The 19,071-nt window shown below is 41.4% G+C and overlaps 1 protein-coding gene across 1 annotated transcript; it reads left to right on the top strand.

The window, feature by feature from the left end:
- Positions 1–388: 388 nt before the first annotated feature.
- LOC106549223 (retinol dehydrogenase 16) lies at positions 389–15,416 on the top strand. Its single transcript, XM_014066813.2, has 5 exons — positions 389–533; positions 5,808–6,141; positions 8,431–8,689; positions 12,049–12,212; positions 13,399–15,416. Exons 2-5 carry the CDS (start codon positions 5,829–5,831, stop codon positions 13,614–13,616), a joined length of 954 nt encoding a protein of 317 aa, XP_013922288.2. The 5' UTR covers positions 389–533; positions 5,808–5,828; the 3' UTR covers positions 13,617–15,416.
- Positions 15,417–19,071: the final 3,655 nt, after the last annotated feature.

The raw sequence follows: 19,071 nt of genomic DNA, 5'->3' as shown, positions 1-19,071 counted from the left end.
TTTTTTTTTTTTGCATTTGTTGCAAGTCTTAGTTAGAGACTTAGCTTTCCTGACTTGTCCTTGTAGATTCAGGCTCTTTACTGGTATTCTGTTTTAGTTATATATTTTAGTTTATATAAATTGCATCCAGTTGATACATCTACATAAACATAAATTAACAATTGTAACTAAAATTATGTAAAATATAAATTCATTTAGTCCAGCTTTCTCAAGACTTGATCTTTTACATCTCTACTGTTGGCAAGTCTGCACAAGGCTTCATCGGCCTTGTAGTCTTTTGTTCTCTCTTCCTATGCTAATGAATATGTTTTTTTAAACAATTAGGCAACAGACTACACACAAGACGTTAGTAACAGAATCCCCATTCAGATCCCTGCCTGCCTTACCAGTTGAGTGGGCGGGCACCGGGAGGCAGTATATTCCACCCAGTTTCAGTTTCTCAATGCAAAGAAATCGGCAAAAACAAATCAGACGATCGCGGTTCCTGAAGGCGCTCGTCGTGGGTTCGGCTAAGCAAGGGGACGTTTGAACAGGTATCTGCTTTCATGGGGTTTACGGTCATTTAAACGAGGCGGTATTGCTGGGAGTATGTCGGCCCCCCTCTTTAGCTAAGAAGAAATGGCGAAAAGGGCTCTGTGTGTAAAACTGAACAGGGAGGCTTATTTTCAAAGTAGAGTAAACCTGAAACGATTTGCGAAATATTGAATTCACTCTGGTCTCTTTCGTTTCCCCCTTAACCGCCTCTTCCCTAAATCCCCAATCCTGCTGAAGTTAGCTGAGTTTACTTTGGAAAAATGTGGAGAAGGATTGCTCTTTAACATGCTTCAAGTCAGTGTTTTATTGATTTTTTAAAACTCTAATTAAAATATCTCAAATAAAAGTCTTTTAGCTCCTAGGTTTTTTTTAATGTCATTTAGTTGTTTTATACCCAGTCTTCCCTTCACCTGATTTATTTCTCATAGCACAAAACTCCATCTCAGCTGGTGAAGATAAAATAGGAGTGGAGAGAATCACCATATGCCACCTTGAACTCCCCTTGCTTTTTGTTTTGTTCAGGGATTGCCAGATCATCCAACTTGGTGTAAATTGTTTCTTTTTAAGTGCTGAGACAATGATTCTGGGAATACCTGTTGAATGTCATACTTTAAACCAGCCGTCAGTCATTCCAGTGAGATTTGAAATGTGATGCCCCTGGAGGACATTCAGTTAATAAATTATGTTTATTCAATGTTATTTATTGTCCCAGCTTTGTTATTTTTATAAATGGCTCAAGGTGGCAAATACCTAACTGTCTTCAACAAGAAGCCTGTGAGGTGGGTTGGGCTGGAAGAGAATGAGTGGCTCAAACTCACTTTGCCAACTTTCATGCCTTAAGGCGGGATTCGAACTCATCATTTCCTAGGTTTTAGCCTTAACCATTAGACCCAAGTGGCTCTCATATCAAACTGATTCTGAGATTAGGAACCCTGTCAGTGTCTTGCAGACACTGTGATCCTTTGAATTGGTGGAGTAGTTAGAAGTAAAGGTAAAGGTTCCCCTCGCACATATGTGCTAGTTGTTCCCGACTCTAGGAGGCAGTCTTCATCTCTGTTTCAAAGCCAAAGAGCCAGTGCTGTCCGAAGACATCTCCATGGTCATGTGGCCGGCATGACTAAACATCGAAGGTGCAGGGAGCACTGTTACCTTCCCACCAAAGGTGGTTCCTATTTTTCTACTTGCATTGTTTACGTGCTTTCAAACTGCTAGGTTGGCAGAAACTGGGAAAAGTAACGGGTGTTCACTGTTACGAGGCGCTAGGGATTCGAACCGCCAAACTGCCGACCTTTCTGATCGACAAGCTCAGCATCTTAGCCACTGAGTCACCGTGTCCCTGTAGTAGTTAAAAGCACCAGGCTAAAAACTGGGAGGCTGTGAGTTCTAATTCCACTTTAGTTCACGAAGTGATTAGTTCACAAAGCTTAGTTCGCTTTGGGACCTTGGGACATTCTTTCTTTCTCAGCCCTAAGAAAGAGGCAAGGGCAATTCACTTTGAAAATCTTGCCAAGAAAACTGCAGTTTTTCTTGTTCCGGCAGTTGCCAGGAGTCACAACTGCCTCAACAGCAACAATAATACCACCCCCACAAAAAGGGTGATTACCAACTGTCCTATTTAAGCATTTAGGGGCAGGAAAAGGTACCCCTTCGCAGAATAACATTTGCAGCTTCCTTGGTTAATGAATTGAGGTACTGTATTGAAAATGGCTGTACTCCTATCTAGTGTTGTGGTTTGCAAAGATAGTATCGTTGTTTTCTCAGGGTTTCAACAGAATTTAAAAAGACGTTACATGATTATGGCTGACCCATTTGCAAATGAATGCTGGAGTTCAGTTAGGATGTGAATTACAACCGTAATTGTGTCCTACTTCTCCCTAGGAGAGAAAAGGACTATTAACTCTTGTGCCAATATTTGTCATTAAATAGCTGTTGTTATATGGTAGATTTATACAGAATGCGAGACAAGGTGATTAAATGACAGCTGTCTCTTGGTTTGCACAGTAATGTAGGCAATTGGTATCCACAAGAAAAGAAAAGCTCCTGAGGTTTGCTGCATCCTTAAAGAACTTCCCAGCTATGCTTTTTATTAATACTATATTTACTATATTACAATAAAAGTATATCAAGATTTGATACCAGAAAACCAGTGCTGGATCTCATTTGAGAAGACCTGAATTCAAAGTCCACACTTAACCTTGAGCCTGATTGAATGATGTTGAGTAATCACCTTTCTTAACTTCACTGATTTTACAGAACAGTCACAGAGATAACGGGGTGGTGATGGGTGTGGTGATGGGTGTGTGTGTGTGTGTTGGGGTGTGCAGGCATGCAGGCATGTGTCTGTGTGAGAGAAGAGATTCATGTATCATCTCAAGTTTTTTTTTAAAGTAGGAAACTAATATAATAGAATTTGTGGGGAGGGGTCTTTACTGTACTCTATAGCAGAAAGCAATGTAATTCAGCAAGGGAGGAGTCCCTTGCTGAAGTCCACTTTGTGTATTCTTGCCAAATGTCACCTTTCAGATGGGGATTTTGAAGTTATGGCCAATGTTCCCTCTAAGCTGCGCAGGTGTGCGGCAATGTTCCCTCTAATTTTTTTTCAGTGTGTGCGGAAAAGTATAGTGAGCGGCACATTTTCATGTCTGAGCACCTGAATATTTTTCACAGATGTTTCACAGAGCAATTGATTTATAGGACCCAAATTGGAATGGAGAAAAATGGTTTTGTGCGTGAGTGTGTGTGTGTTTGAGTGAGCGAGGGATCTGGCATGGATGCAATTGTGCAAGCATTTTTTTTCCTCTTTAAAAGAATTTTTGGATTGTACAATTTGTTTGCACAATTGCATCCATGGAGACATGAAATGAGATGTTCTCTCTTACTCTTTCCTCTTCCTCTCTTCTCTCTTTGTCTCTCTCATCCTCTTTCTCTTTGTCTCTCTTCTCTTTCTCTCTCCTTCTTTTCCATTCTTCCTTCACTTTCTCTCTCCTTCTCCCTTCTCTCTCCTCTTTGTCTCTTTCTGTCTCTCTCATCCTCTTTCTCTTTGTCTCTCTTCTCTTTCTCTCTCCTTCTTTTCCATTCTTCCTTCACTTTCTCTCTCCTTCTCCCTTCTCTCTCCTCTTTGTCTCTTTCTGTCTCTCTCATCCTCTTTCTCTTTGTCTCTCTTCTCTTGTACTCAATCCAGATAAGACCGAGTGGCTGTTGTGCTTCCCTCCCACTAATTAGCCAAGTGTTCCATCTCTCAGGCTGGGGGGTCAAATAGTACGCCCCTCAGATAGGGTTCGCAACTTGGGTGTCCTCCTGGACCCACAGCTGACTTTTGAACACCATTTGTCAGCTGTGACCAGGGGGGCATTTGCCCAGGTTCGCCTGGTGCACCAGTTGCGTCCCTACCTGAACCAGGAGGCTCTCACAACGGTCACTCGTGCCCTTGTGACCTCTAAGCTGGAGTACTGCAACGTGCTCTACATGGGGCTGCCCTTGAAGAGTATTCGACGACTTCAGCTTGTCCAGAATGCAGCCGCGCGAGCGATCGTGGGTGTGCCTCGATTCACCCACGTAACACCTATCCTCCGCGAGCTGCACTGGCTGCCTGTTGGTCTCCGGATTCGCTTCAAGGTGCTAGTTGTCACCTACAAAGCCCTTCATGGTATTGGATCTGGATACTTGAGAGACTGCCTACTGCCAATTACCTCCACTAGACCAATAAGATCCCACAGACTAGGCCTCCTCCAAATTCCATCGGCTGCCCAGTGTCGACTGGCGACTACCCGGAGGAGGGCCTTCTCTGTGGCTGCTCCGACCCTGTGGAACGAACTCCCCGTGGAGATTCGTACCCTCACCACCCTCCAGGCCTTCCGCATAGCCCTTAAGACCTGGCTGTTCCGACAGGCCTGGGGCTAAAGACTTACAGCCCCACCCCGAATGGTATGATTGTTGTGTTTTTACTGTGTATGGTCTTTATATTTTGTAATTTTGTTTGTTTTCCCCTCCCTTGAATTGTGAGCCGCCCTGAGTCCCTTTCAGGGAAAAGGGCGGCATACAAATAAAGTAAATTCAAATTCAAATTCTTTCTCTCCCCTTCTTTTCCATTCTTCTGTCACTTTACCTTTTCTAAATAGGCGCAATTCCCTTACCGGATCCCTCGCTCACTCAAACACACAGACACTCACGCACAAACCCATTTTTCTCCATTCCAATTCGGATCCTATAAATCAATTGCTCTGTGAAACATCTGTGAAAAAAATTCAGGTGCTCAGGCATGAAAATGTGCCATTCAAACACTATACTTTTCCGCACACACTGAAAAAAGTTAGAGGAAACATTGGTTATGGCTACACCCACTTTGCTGCTCTTCCATGCAATGTCAGATTGACAGAGAAAGTCTCTCTTCCTCCCTCCCTCTCTCCCTGTCTCTCTCTCTCTCCCCCCCTCTCTCTCATATGTCTACCTACCGACCTCATATATCTATGTATCATCTACCTACCTACCTCTATCTATCATCAACCTATCTATCTGCCTATCTGTTTTTCTATCATCTACCTACCTCTATCATCTATCTATCTATCTATCTATCTATCTATCTATCTATCTATCTATCTATCTATCTATTATCTACCTACCTACCTACCTACCTACCTCTATCTATCATCATCCTGTCTGTCTGTCTATCACCTACCTACCTACCTACCTCTATCTATCTATCTATCTATCTATCTATCTATCTATCTATCTATCTATCTATCTATCTATCTATCTATCTATCTATCACCTACCTACCTACTTCTATCTATCGTCCATCCGTCTGTCTGTCTGTCTGTCTGTCTGTCTATCTATCTATCTATCTATCTATCTATCTATCTATCTATCTATCTATCTATCTATCCTCTACCTACCTACCTCTATCATCTATCTATCTATCCATCCATCCATCCATCCATCCATCCATCCATCCATCTATCCATTTATTTGCCACTCATCTCATATCCAACAACTCTGGACAGCTTACAATATAACAACACTGAAAACATTAAAACCATTCATTATAAAAACACAGTAGATAAAAAACATTGAAAGATAATGACACGGTCATTGTTCAGCTGCTTGGCTTGTGGTAGAGTGGGAACTCTTAGCCACTATAGTTTGAGTTATAGTATAGCTTGCGTGAATCCAAGCATGTGGTTTATTCAATAAATAATTGTTTATGGATTATTCTCGCCTCCTCTCCCTCCGCTCGGTTGATAATCTAACATCCTAGTAATGTTCTTCTCTTTCAGCCACAGAAGCATTAAAAGACCATGTGGTTTTATGTGGCAGCCTTGCTGGGGTTCTATATCCTGTTCCGTTGGTACCGTGAAAAACAGATTTTGCCAAACCTGACGGACAAATATGTCTTCATCACTGGGTGTGACTCTGGATTCGGCAATCTCCTGGCTCGGCAGTTGGATGCAAAAGGCCTTCGTGTCTTGGCAGGTTGTCTAACCCAGCAGGGTGCAGAGAAGCTGAAAGAAACCACATCAGAACGGTTGCAGACCAACCTCATAGATGTCAACAGCACAGAAAGTTTGGACAAAGCAACAGAATGGGTGAAAAGCCAAGTAGGAGACAAAGGTTGGCACAGAATTCAGGCAGTCTTGGGTTTTCTTTAGGGTTTGAATAAAAATGGAATAATAATCTTCTTGTGTAAATCAGGGTGAATTTCTAGAAGGGTTAGCCCCACTTTTTGTGACAACAGTCCTCTGAAACTGATAATTTTTTTTAAAAAAAGATACTAAGCAGGAACTTTTGACCCTGGCTTCTCTAAGTCTGAAGTCCATTTTTAAAATCTCATCTCTACACATTGCCACTCTGTACATATTGGGTAATGTGACTGTTGTGCAATCCTCTTATTTCAATGGAAAATGTTCCTTACTACGGTATGTATTGGAGGCAAGAGTCACTGGCACTAAACTGGACAGAACGGTTGCCCTAATATGCTCCAGGTGTTTTAGACTCCCATTAGCCTGAGTACAAATTATGGCAAACAATTACGGGAGTTGTCCAGAACTCCTGCAAGTTGCTTGCCCTGCACTCCATTCAGTTTTGTTCTTGCTCGGCATTCTGAGGTTGTTACTGATCTTTTTTTCTCACAAGCAGTTTCAGGGAATGGTTATTGCACATTGCAATTGGTAATAAGGATGTAAATGGATGACCACAGGTTGATTCAGGTTGTGGTGGTGTTGTGTAAGTTCTGTGCAGCTCCAACCAACACAGTTGTGTATTAGCAACATCGGGAAAGCTCAATTTTTTTCCTTGTCCCTCAACTCTTGAACTATAGTACACATGTCCCATAAGATTAGCCTTCACTTTTTATTAACATTTGCTGACTTCAATACTAAATGCAACCAGCATTCCTGTCTCGATTCATGGTAATTGTATAACAGTTAATTGTTATGTCATGGCATTTATGGTGTGATCTTGGCCAAGGTGTCCCCTCCATCCTCAAAAATTATACATAGAAATCCATTAACATAAAGTAAACTGGCTTTTGATATGGCTAGCTTTGTTTTGTCCAGAAAAGAATATACCAACTTAAATACTGAAGTGATTTTGTTTGCCCATCCAGATTCAATGCTAGCTGTTTACCCATCAGTTAGTATTTGTCTTGGATAGCAACCATTTGCAGTTAAGATGATGATGAAAAAGCAATTTTGTAGCCCAGTGCCTGTATTTGCAACTTTCACAGGTTTGTAAAGCAAAGGAAAATTGAAGTAAGAGCATAAGCGCAGTGATGATCTCACTTAGTGACTGCTTCACTTAACAATCAACTTGTCCATCTCAATTTTTTTCAAGTTCTCATCCTGCCTTTATTATTATTTTTTATAAATGACTGAAGACACTGAACATACTGTACCTAATGTTCCTACCTTTTCTGCTTTTCCCCACAACAACCCTGTGAGGGGAATTGACCTCAGAGACAGGTGAGCGATCCACTGGTTTTCGTACTTAAATCAGGACTAGAATTCACATCTTCTGGTTTCTAATATGGTGCCATAACCACTAAACCAGATTTATAGCTTTTCAGCTAAACAAGGCCCAATTGCACCATTACTACTTCCAATAGCAACGGGTATTTGTCATGCCAGGCATAAATCAGATTGACAGATTTTACAGTCCCAATTTGTATGGACTTGCAAGATTGAGTACTAACGCTACCTTCAATGGAAGGTTGCTATAATGGAATTAAAAGCACATTTTGTCACCTTGGCTTTACTTTCCAAGGGATTAGAGAGAACTAGACATGTCCCACATCTCCATTCTTCAATGGTCTGAGATGTCTCTTACCTGACCATTGTTCTGGCAACAGCTCCTCCTCCTGTCTCTCAAGGATATTTCCACAGACCATTACAAATAAGACTTATGAAAAAAATGACCACAAGTACTGGGAAGTTACTATCAAATGCCAAGGCAAATAAAAACATGTTCACCGTATTTAAATTGGTTGCTGCATTAAATCATAACAGCGACATGTGTGGGACCAGTGCAGTACTGCATAGTGATTAAAATGTAAGATTAAGAGTAGGGAGGCCCAAGTTGTAGATTATTCTCATTTTGTGACTTCGGGCAAGTCACTTTCCTCTAATCTTTTTCAAGGGTTATTCTTGTAGGGAAAATGAAAGCGAACTCAAATGAGGACCCAGAATGTTGGAGGCAATCCGCTTAGAGAAGGCTGTAAAGCACTGTGAAGCGGTATATAAGTCTTAAGTGCTATTAGATCTCTAAGATGTCTTCTTCACATGTTTCAAGAACAAGATTGGCTTGCCTAATGTATAACAAGAGAGAGTATTCCAGAGGTTATACCCTGCTGTAGAGGCCTCTTATCACATAGTTGACATTCTCTATTTGTCTTCTTCTCATTAGGACTTTGGGGGTTGGTAAACAATGCTGGTGTTTCTGTCCCGACTGCCCCAAATGAGTGGCTAACCAAGGAGGATTTTAAGAAAGTCCTAGATATCAATCTACTTGGGGTGATTGACGTGACCATACACATGCTGCCATTGTTGCGAAAAGCCAAGGGACGTATTATCAATATTGCCAGCATAATGGGCCGATTAAGTCTTTTTGGCGGAGGCTACTGTCCTTCAAAATATGGAGTGGAATCTTTCTCTGATAGTCTCAGGTAAGTGCTGTTTTCTGTTAACAGTATTGGCAAAAATTCAAATGTTTCTGGGACAGTGGGGTAAATTCTTTCATAAAACAGCTGCATTTCAGAATATAAAGTAATAATAACAGTGTTAGTTTACAGAAGTGTTGGAGGATACAATACAAGTGTAACTGCAGACCGATCAATTTTCTCATTCAGCATCAAAGTTAAATACAGTATCTGCAATCCACACTTGGACGGTGCTTTTATAAGCACCAACATTCCTAACTGTTGAACAAACTTCCATGTTCCTATCAGAGCTTTTGACACACACACACACACCCCTCCTAACACATCACACATGTCCCAATTGCTTTATTTTTTTAAATGTTACAGTAAGAGAAAAATTGGTACATAAACAGATGATTAATAATTATGAATCACTGTAATAAGAATGCTTTGCCATCACCACGTTGAAATTCCTCTGCTAATAGTAACAGAGAGTGTGACTCATGGATGTTTGGCTCAGGTTGAAAGAAGAAAAAGTCAGTTTTGAACGCTAATCAACACACAATTAAATTGAGCTAAACCTTTGCAAGTGCAGGGAGACTGATTTGTGAGTAAAACTGAGTGAGCTCTCCTTTAAAAGAACTGACAGTTAGATTCAGGTACTTGAGAGAGACATAACAAACCTAAAACATCAGTGTAAATCTTGCTGGCTAAAAAGCAAAATAGAATACAGCTAGACCCCCTTGACTTATATAACCCGTTCAAAATTATGGCGGACCTTTCTAAGGCTACTTACAATCTGGATTTGATGTTCTGATTCAGCAACTGGCCCACATCTACAGCTGTTTCCATTGTCCTGTGGTCACATGACCGCAATTTATGGCTTTTTTGCTGGAAAGCAGCACTTACTTCTGGTTTCTGGCAAAAAAAAACCTCAAAACCATTGCAGACAATGGATTCACTGAACAAATGGCATCTTCATTTAGTAACTATGGGGACTTAATGACCACGACAAAAAAGGTTGCAAAATCCGGTTCAGTCATGTGAACGACTGACACAATTTACAGCCATAATCCCAGGCTCAATTATGGCGGTAGGTTGAGCACTACCTGTGCCTGCAGGTAAAACTTTGTTAAATATACACAAATGCATGCATTCTGAAAAATGAAGTTAACACAGCATCGTAAATGTCAATTTCTCCCAAAAGTGCTGGGTTCTAGTGCCAACAAATTATTCCCATTGAAACAGATGCTTGTCATCAATATAGAAATAGTTCTCACAGAATACTTCTGCTTTTCTCCCCAGCTTTCCACCTGCTTCAAGCACATGTTTTTCTGAAACCAAGTAATTCCCCAGCATAAATGAGTTTTGATTTGCAAAACTATATTTGTAGTATTTGCAATCTTGTCCATTTCGGTCACTATAAAATGTTCATTGCGATGGCACAGCCCTTGCGTTACAAGCCAAGATGGGAGCTGCTCACTGGAGCACTTAATTGATTGGCAACTGTCTTACTTGTCTTTAACCATGGGAGGGCAGATTTTTTGTGTGTGCCGTTGTTAAGAATGCAATTGGAAGGCTACATTGGAAAAAAAAAATTGAACCGCTTCATCAAAGCTCCCAGACACGATGTCAGCCAACTATGAGTTCCAAACAAAACACCTTATGGTTAGCACAATGTGAATAGTTAATCCCTTGTGAGATTTTAAAACCACACAGCTTGATTTAATTCAGTCTTTCCCTGGCTGATTTCCTCCAGATGCATTTGCTTTGGCTTCCCATAATTCTACACCCAAGGCCATGTTGGTTAGAGTTATTAGAGATAAAGCCCTATGCATTGGGCGGGAGGGGTGGGACCAGGTTGAAGAAGTCTGGACCCTTGGCTGGGGGAGGGGAAAGAAAAAAGACAGACCTGGCCAATTTAAATTCTATGCATGCCCACACCTTCAATGCACATGTGACTCCCCGTGCATGCATGCACCCCCCTCCCCCATGCAGCCTACTCAGGCTCCTGCACCATGGTGGGGGGCATTTTCACCCTCCTCAGGCTCTGGAGGCTTTCCTCGAGACTCCAGGAGAGCGAAAACAGCCTTCCCCGAGCTCCGGAGGCTGGAAACAGGCCCAGTTTCGGACTTCTGGAACTTCCGGAAGGGCCGTTTTTCTCCCTCCCCAGGCTCCTCTGGGAGGACGAAAACAGCCTCCACCAGACACCAGAGTCCCTCCCTGAAACCTTTGTGCTCCCCTGCACATGCGCGCATGTCTCCTGCATGCACGGCAGAGACCTGAAAATCAGCTGGCCGGTGGGAGGTGTGTGCACATGTGCAGTGAAGCTGAGCTGGGCGACAGCTTGTGTGCTCATAGAGAGGGCTCCCCGAGCCCCTTATGGCACTTGTGCCATAGATTCTCCATCACAGTTCTAGAGTTATTCCACTATGGTAGCCTCAAGCCCATGGATTTCCCCCTGGGCACATGCAGACAAGAAAAACAAGCAAGAATCATTTAGACAAGACTCAAGCAGAATCAGGCAGATGAACAAGTTTCCTCACCCTTGCTCTATATTTGTATTACTCTTTCTGAAAACCAGTTCACATCCAAAATATCTGGAGGTCTGTTGCATTTAAACAAGGAAGAGATAAGGAAATGTTTTAGTACAAGGTGTTGTAATAATCACAAGCTTGAACAACGTTTAGAAGAAATTAGTTGAATACATGGCTACTAGCCCTGGCGATTCAATATTGCCATCAGTATCTAAGGTGCCATCAGTATCTAAAGTGAAAAAGCAGCTATTGTGCAACACAAGCATGAGAGTGCAAGAATTCATTCCTGATTTTGGTCTGTTTTGAGGCATCAGGCTGCGTAGGTGGCAACAAAAATAGAAAACCTTTGCACTCATCTTGCATCAGAGTCCTTGGCCTTTTATTGAATGTTTAGTTATTAATTATTAACGAGTTAACTTATTCTTCAGCCTATATGAAACAAGCAGAGTTTAAATTAAATTAAAAAGAAGAATCAGAGAATGGAAAATCCATTGTAACTTTCAATGGTCACTAAATGAACTATTATATGTCGATGACTCCCTGTACTTCTATAACACATTTTTTTTTTTTACTTTCAAGTAAAAAGAAATACATTCTATGCTATAGAAGTAAAGTACATAGAAGTGAGAGCCTTAACATTATTTCCCATGTTTTCTTTGGGGAGATTAATCTGTCTTAAAGTAAATTTTCATACAGAATGTAGAATTTGTACTTTCACATTTTTCTCCTTCCACTTTCTTTTACTCCCCGTTCTTTTCTTTTCCCCATGTTCCTACATTTTCAAGAAGTTACAGCCATAATTATCTTCCAGGACATGTGGTAGATAATATTAATATATATATTTTGCAGGCTTGAACTCTCCCCCTTTGGAGTGAAAGTCTGCATAATAGAGCCAGGTTACTTCCAAACTGCAATCACCAATGATAAAATCTTGCTCGAAAACTTCAGAAAGCTCTGGGAGCGTCTTCCAGAAGAAACCAAGGAAGCGTATGGAGAGAGTTATTATAAGTCACGTGAGTGTGATTCTCATATTTTCTCAAAACCTGATGTCACACAATATGGAGTCCAGCCTGAAAAGAAAAGGAAAGGAAAAAAGAAAAAGAGAAAGGGAGAGGGAGAGGAAAAAGAGAGAAAAATGGAAATGGGAGGGAGAGAGAGAGAGAAATGAGAGAGAAAAGGGGAGAAAGAGAAAGAAATAAGAAAATGATGGAGGGAGAGAATGAGAGAGGGGGAACAGTGAGGGAAACAAATGAGAGAGAAGGGGAGATAGAAAGAAAGAAAGAAGAAAGAAAGAAAGAAAGAAAGAAAGAAAGAAAGAAAGAAAGAAAGAAAGAAAGAAACCAACCCTGTTGGAAATCACCTGAAGAATGTCATGCCTATCCTTGCAATTATAAGGGTCAGAAACCTGAATCAAATATTGTAATAATCAGAACAATGATTGCAAACATTAACTTTGTTCAGCTGGATTCCAAAATAAATATGTTGCCCTCAATATCCATAATATTAGGGGAAAATAGTAGGAAAGAAAGACATAACAATTATATGACTCTTATAAAGAGCATATGAAGCTGAATCAAATTAGTTCCATGAAAAATGTTTTGCTGTTATAAATGTCTCTCCTTGCCCTCTCTGTCTAGATTCTGCCTTATGTTTCAAAAATTGCACACAGTTTTAGAATGTTTGGTTTTTGTTTTCTAATAACTAACTTATATGAACTATCCTAGTTTTCTGAAGTATCCTAGCTTTCTTTGGGAACTCCCGGGGGTTGGGAACACACCGATTGCTAAGCTGCTGTGGGCATGATGTATGCCTGGGTGGAGTTACTTAGAACCTCCCCTGTTTATTGGATGAAAGAGATCAATCTTCTTGGGGCCAATGCATTTGGTGCAGCGAGTCATATATCTACAGAAAGTCTTCTACATATTCGAATTACGCTGTTACCATGAGCATTATTTCTGGCTGAATGTATTCTTACCTCATCGACTATTTTATAACGAAGCCCACGCTTCTCAGGATATTAATTTCAGGCACCTACGTTTGTAATGAGCAAAAGTTATAGTTGGAAAGGATAGGTATGATCTGGGCCATTTGCATACAGAATTGTTAAATGAGAGCTTAGGATGATTCTAATTTATATTTTGTGAAGAAGACGTGTATTCTTATTTCATTCTCCCCCCCCCCCCATTTCTCTCTCTGTAGTGATTGTAGGAACCACTAAGATGCAAGCACACTGCAATTCTAAACTTCATTTAGTTACCGACTGCATGGAACACGCATTGACTGCTGTGCATCCTCGCTTCCGCTACTCAGCTGGTTGGGATGCCAAACTCTTTTACCTCCCTATAAGCTACATGCCAACAAGGCTAACAGATACACTGTTTTTGTGGTCTTACCCTCGACCAAAAGAGAGCAATTAGGGTGGAGAGATGTTGGTTTTCAAGAGGAAAGTTTGACACTGGTGGATTGCGCTTGGAAACCTATTCTATTTAGAATCTTGCATTCTTGGGTGGCTTTTAATAGGCTCTCCTTTTATTATATGATGCTTGTTTCCAGAATACTGTATATCCTAAATTATCTTTCATTACATCAGATCAGTTTCCTCATTACATAGTTATTGTGGATAAAGGTATTCCCACCATCCACCTGTTCTATTTTTTACAGGAGTGATGTCCATCTAGATTTTGACTCTAAAGCAGTGGTTTCCAACCTTTTCTTGGCCATACCCCACCTAAGCATTTCTAAAACCCTGGTACCCCCCCTGTGACATATAAGTCTTACTTTACTCAAAAAGTGAACTCTACTCACATGGAGGAAGCCTAAAAGGCCATTAACCTGGTTTAAACAAAGTTCAAATTGCCCCCATTAAAAATCAAATTGCCCCCCTGTGGGGCATGGGCACTCCGTTGGGAACCACTGCTCTGAAGTATTATCTGGGCAAGAGCATACAAAATTTCCCTAAATCAAATAGGACCATTGATCTGTCCAACTTAGCATGTTACCTTGGATCTTTGAGATCTCCTGATAACTGGTGGCAGGAAGGATGTACCTCCAAATGTTTGTCTGTCACTAAACTATGGTTGGGAACTGCCATCTTCTTCTTCTTGTGCCGTATCCGTCATTGGACATTGGCGATCATGTTGGCGATCCTATTTTTATCAACAGCCACGTGAAAAAGTGCTGTTGAGTTTTGTCCAAATTAATCCCTTGGATTTTGAAGCCATGATGTTCTTCTTCTGCCTGGACCTCATTTGCCTTCAATCTTTCCTTGGAAGATTAAGTGAAGTATGCCATATTTTCTGGGTGTCACATCACATCAGTGGTGGGATACTACCAGTTCGGACAAACTGGTAGTGGTTTGGCGGCCTGAGTCACTGGAACCGGCAGCGACCCAGGCCTGACACCCACCCGAACCGGTTCCCTGGGCAGCGCCATAGGGACCACCAACTTGTTTTACACTTCTGCGCGTGCACAGAACAATTTTTATTGCACTGCGCATGCACGTGCAGTGCGCATGAAGCACACATGCATGCAGAACACCCATGAGCGAACCGGTAGTAGTGCCTGCTGGAACCCACCCCTGCATCACCTGTCCAAAATATTCTAACTTTTGCTTTTTTATGGTTTTGATGATTTCTTTCCTAGGTGGCTTATCACCTCCTAATTTCTGATTTTGTCAACCCAATTTATATGTAACAGCTGGCTGGAACTGCCATAGGTGTGTAATAATATGACATAGATCCCGTTGTTCAGGATGGGTTCAAAGATTGCAGAGGATTCCAGCCAGATATTCCCAACAGTCTAGGCAGATTGTCCTCCTGACTGCATTCTATTAATTTGGGAACTAGTCTACAAGGAAAACTTGCTCTGACTACTATTTCAGGCACACTTAGGAAATTATTACACTTCTGTACATTTTTTACTCACTTAGTTTTCTGCTACAGGATTTCTCCCAGACTCTCCATCTGCCAGAGCCCTTGTGAAGGCCAGATTTACTATTTGTTGCTTAACCTATCTGAAGCTCTTTCTGAGTTACTTTTTAATGCCGATCACAATAAATCCTAACCAAATTAAACTTCTTGGAGCGATTTCACAATCTGCCTTTTGTCTATTATGTTTAAATCACAATATTAACAATTTGTGTCTTAGCTTCATTTTTAAATGATAATTAAAAAAACATGGTAATTTCATCATGGAATAAAACAGAATTATTAAACTGATGTGGCCCATGTGAACCTTTCTTCCTTTGAAACTGAAGCAGTCTGAAAACTAATGATCCAGAAAAAAAGGGAGGGAAGGAAAATACAAAGCTGATTTTTAAGCCATGCTGATAGTAGACTGTAGCTGTGGATACAGTGTGATGGACATCTGAAAACATACAAAGTGGTGCTAGCTTGCATCAAGGACATTCCAAAACCATCTGGGAAGAAGGCAAAGGGCACATCATTATTCCACATTTTTAAAAGTCTAAAATCTATTAAAACCATGAGTGTTGGAAGAGAACAGAAATCTAGTTGTTTGATATCTATTAAACAGGTTGATGACAGTGATTTAATGGCCAGCTTCACTCAACCATAGATTTTATTCTTAGCATTGTCAATTGATAGGTGACCAATCAATCTAGTCCCTACCCTACACCATTTCTGACAGATGGCAGTCCAGTCTCTTCTTGAAAGCTTCCAGTGATGAAGCTCCCACAACTTCTGAATGCAAGCTGTTCCACTGGCTGATTGCTCTCACTGTCACAAAATTTCTCCTTATTTCCAGGATGAACCTCTCCTTGTTCAGTTTCCTTTGGAAACTTCCTTCAGAAGTTGTGGGAGCTTCATCACTGGAAGCTTTCAAGAAGACACTGGACTGCCATCTGTCAGAAATGCTGTAGGGTCTCCTGCTTGGTTGAGGGGTTGGACTAGATGACTACAAGGTCCCTTACAGCTCTGCTAATCTGTTGAATGACATATTTGGAAACCCTGTAATCCTTCATGGTGTACTATGTTGTGAATTTCCCTTTTTGTTCCAGGCAGCCCATTTTATAAAAAGGAGATCAGCTTGCCATACAATAAACACTTATGCCATTTCATATTAAAAGGGGGGGCAAAATGGCAATTGCCATTTAATGGAGCTATTTCTCCAGTGTTTCTTGCTTAATACATATCTTACTAAATCAAAGAGGCCTAGTCAAATATTATGAAAGCAAAATTTACATTATAATATTTCAAAATGGCTATTTGGAAAGCCAGGAATCTCATTAGACTTTTGTAATATAACTCTATCAACTCCTACAATTATATTCTCAAGGAGAATGGTTATACTTTTTCTCAGATCAAGATAGTCATTAGTGTCTTGGCCCAGAACTCTGAATCTGAAGAAGTTGCTCCATTTGCCTCTGGAATTTAAGCCTCAGGAGATACAAATCAAGAATTATGTGATGCTCAAACACAGCAGGAACAGGACAACTGGAGTAATCATGGCCTCCAAGTCCTCGGTTTTGGCACAAAGCAACGACATCCAAAGAGGCTCCTTACCAAATAGGAGTCCTCTTGTCTTAACATCTGGTTGCAAACTCTAGAGCAATAGCAGTAGACTTAGCAGTAGACTTATATACCGCTTCATAGGGCTTTTCAGCCCTCTCTAAGCGGTTTACAGAGAGTCAGCATATTGCCCCCAACAATCTGGGTCCTCATTTTACCCACTTCGGAAGGATGGAAGGCTGAGTCAACCCTGAGCCGGTGGGATTTGAACCGCTGAACTGCTGATCTAGCAGTAGCCTGCAGTGCTGCATTTAACCACTGCGCCACCTTGGCTCTGCTTTGATTCAAACAATCATCTGATTTTCTTGTATCCAGTGTGTCATTGCGTTTGATTTGTGTAAGAAGCCGAAAAATCTGGACCCTGGACAAGCTGTTAAACCTTGTTTGCCTCTCTGAAATTTGGATTGAATCTTGGCTAATTTTCTACAATTACCTGTGAAAAGCAAAATGACTCAGGGAAGTCTTTGCTTCAGAAATTCTGACTGATGTACCTTTGCTTTTCTGCTGTTGATCAGTTCAACCTTGAGTAAATTAGTTACCATAAATAGGATAAGTATGCAAGTGCTACAAAACCACTTAAAAGGTTAATGTGTTGAAATAGTTAAAATATCCCCATTGAACTCACTGAATGACTTTGAATCAATCCCTTTCCTTCAATTTAAGTGATTTCACAGAAACAGGGATTTCCTAGGGCAGTGATGGCTAAATTTTTTGGTCATCCCGTGCTGAAAGTGTGCGTGGGTGACAACGTGGGCAAGTGCCCACACCGATAATGCAATGCATGTGTGATGCACGCATGACACCCTTGTGCTCCCGCACCCCATTTTGGGCCTAGCAGGCCTCCCTGAAGCCTCCTGGGACCAAAAACAGTGCGCCATACCTCCCTGGGCTCCCCCTGCCCCCTGCACATGTACGCGTAACCTTCCCAACTCCCGTGCATGCATGCACGTCACCTACATGCACCCCACCAGTGGTGGGTTCTGGATCCCATTGCAACCGGTATTACCTTCCAGCAATTTCTCTGCAAGCCTCTGCATCGCTCCAGCTGCTTGACAGAGCGTCACACAGGCGCTGTATGCACTATGCCCGTGTGCGGAATTGCCGAAGGCTTTAAAGGACAGGTAAGGAGGATGAGCGGGTGGGTGGGCCCTCTGGAGCACCGTACCGGAACAGTACCCGGTGCTCCGGGCAGGCTCCGGTCTGCCCATACCGGGGCGGACCTCCCGCAATCCACCATTGCACCCTCCCCACACACATGCTCAGCAGAGACCCAGAAATCAGCTGGCCGGTGGGAGACGCATGTGGATGCACAGTGGACCTGAGCTGGGGTGATGGCTTGCATGCCTGCAGAGAGGGCTCCACTTGCCAACTGTGGCACGCGTGCCATAGGTTTACCATCATGGGTGTATGGTCTCCTGCTTAGGTGGAGGGTTGGACTAGATGACCTACAAGTTCCCTTCCAACTCTCTTAATTTTATAAAATTTTATAATTTTTTTAATTTTATAAAAGGGGGATCAGCTTGCCGTACAATAAACACGTATGCCATTTCATATTAAAAGGGGGGCAAAATGCCATTTGCCATTTAATGGAGCTATTTCTCCTGTGTTTCTTGCTTAATACATATCTTACTAAATATATGAAAGAGGCCTTGTCAAACATGAAAGCAAATTTATATCATAATTTTTCAAAATGGCTATTTGGAAAGCCAGGAATCTCATTAGACTTTTGTCATATGACTCTATCAACTCCTATAATCTTGTTTTCAAGGAGAATGGTTATACTTTTTCTCAGGGCTTCTTGGTGAAAAGACAGGCTATGCATGAAAAAGCCAGGCATCCACCCAATACTTTTTGACCAATTCTATATGTGAACAATATATAGCAGCACAGGAGGGAATGCTGATAAGAGAAGAGGGAGGAGCTAAATGCCAGGAGATGGAGAAAGAACAGGAAGATAAAGCAGTAAGAGAAGGAGCAAGGGCCAATGAGACAAAGGAGCAGAGGGAGCTAAGAACGACTAGATCAACTAAACCTATAAATCAATAAGATATGGAGAAAGAAATAAAAGTAATCTCCATAACATAAACGGACTAAACTCGTCAATAAAAAGAAGAATATTCAACAAATTGGAGAAATTTAAATTGGACATTATATGCTTACAGGAAGTACATATTAGAAAGCAACATAGAAAATTTATGGAACAGGTAAAAGTAGGCAATTTATACATGACATTGGCTGACCAAAGCAAAAAGGGAATAGCATTATATATTAGAAAGACAATACAATCAAACTTAATTTTTGAAGATGGGGAGGGGAGAATACTGATGGTGGAGATAATGATGAA

This window comes from Thamnophis sirtalis, unplaced genomic scaffold (genome assembly GCF_051295495.1).
Source record: "Thamnophis sirtalis isolate CommonGarterSnake01/CBP01778 unplaced genomic scaffold, rThaSir2_p1.2 scaffold_3, whole genome shotgun sequence".
Classification (NCBI taxonomy): Eukaryota; Metazoa; Chordata; class Lepidosauria; order Squamata; family Natricidae; genus Thamnophis; species Thamnophis sirtalis.
The sequence above is the reverse complement of the archived record's forward strand: the minus strand, read 5'-3'. Positions and strand labels throughout refer to the sequence as shown.

What these genes read in the sequence shown, in the direction of transcription:
- LOC106549223 (XM_014066813.2), top strand. Translation starts at nt 5,829, where the DNA reads ATGTGGTTTTATGTGGCAGCCTTGCTGGGGTTCTATATCCTGTTCCGT. An exon ending in AAGCCAAGTAGGAGACAAAG is followed by an intron (nt 6,142 to 8,430) that starts GTTGGCACAGAA and finishes TCTTCTCATTAG; the next exon opens with GACTTTGGGGGTTGGTAAAC. An exon ending in AGAGAGTTATTATAAGTCAC is followed by an intron (nt 12,213 to 13,398) that starts GTGAGTGTGATT and finishes CTCTCTCTGTAG; the next exon opens with TGATTGTAGGAACCACTAAG.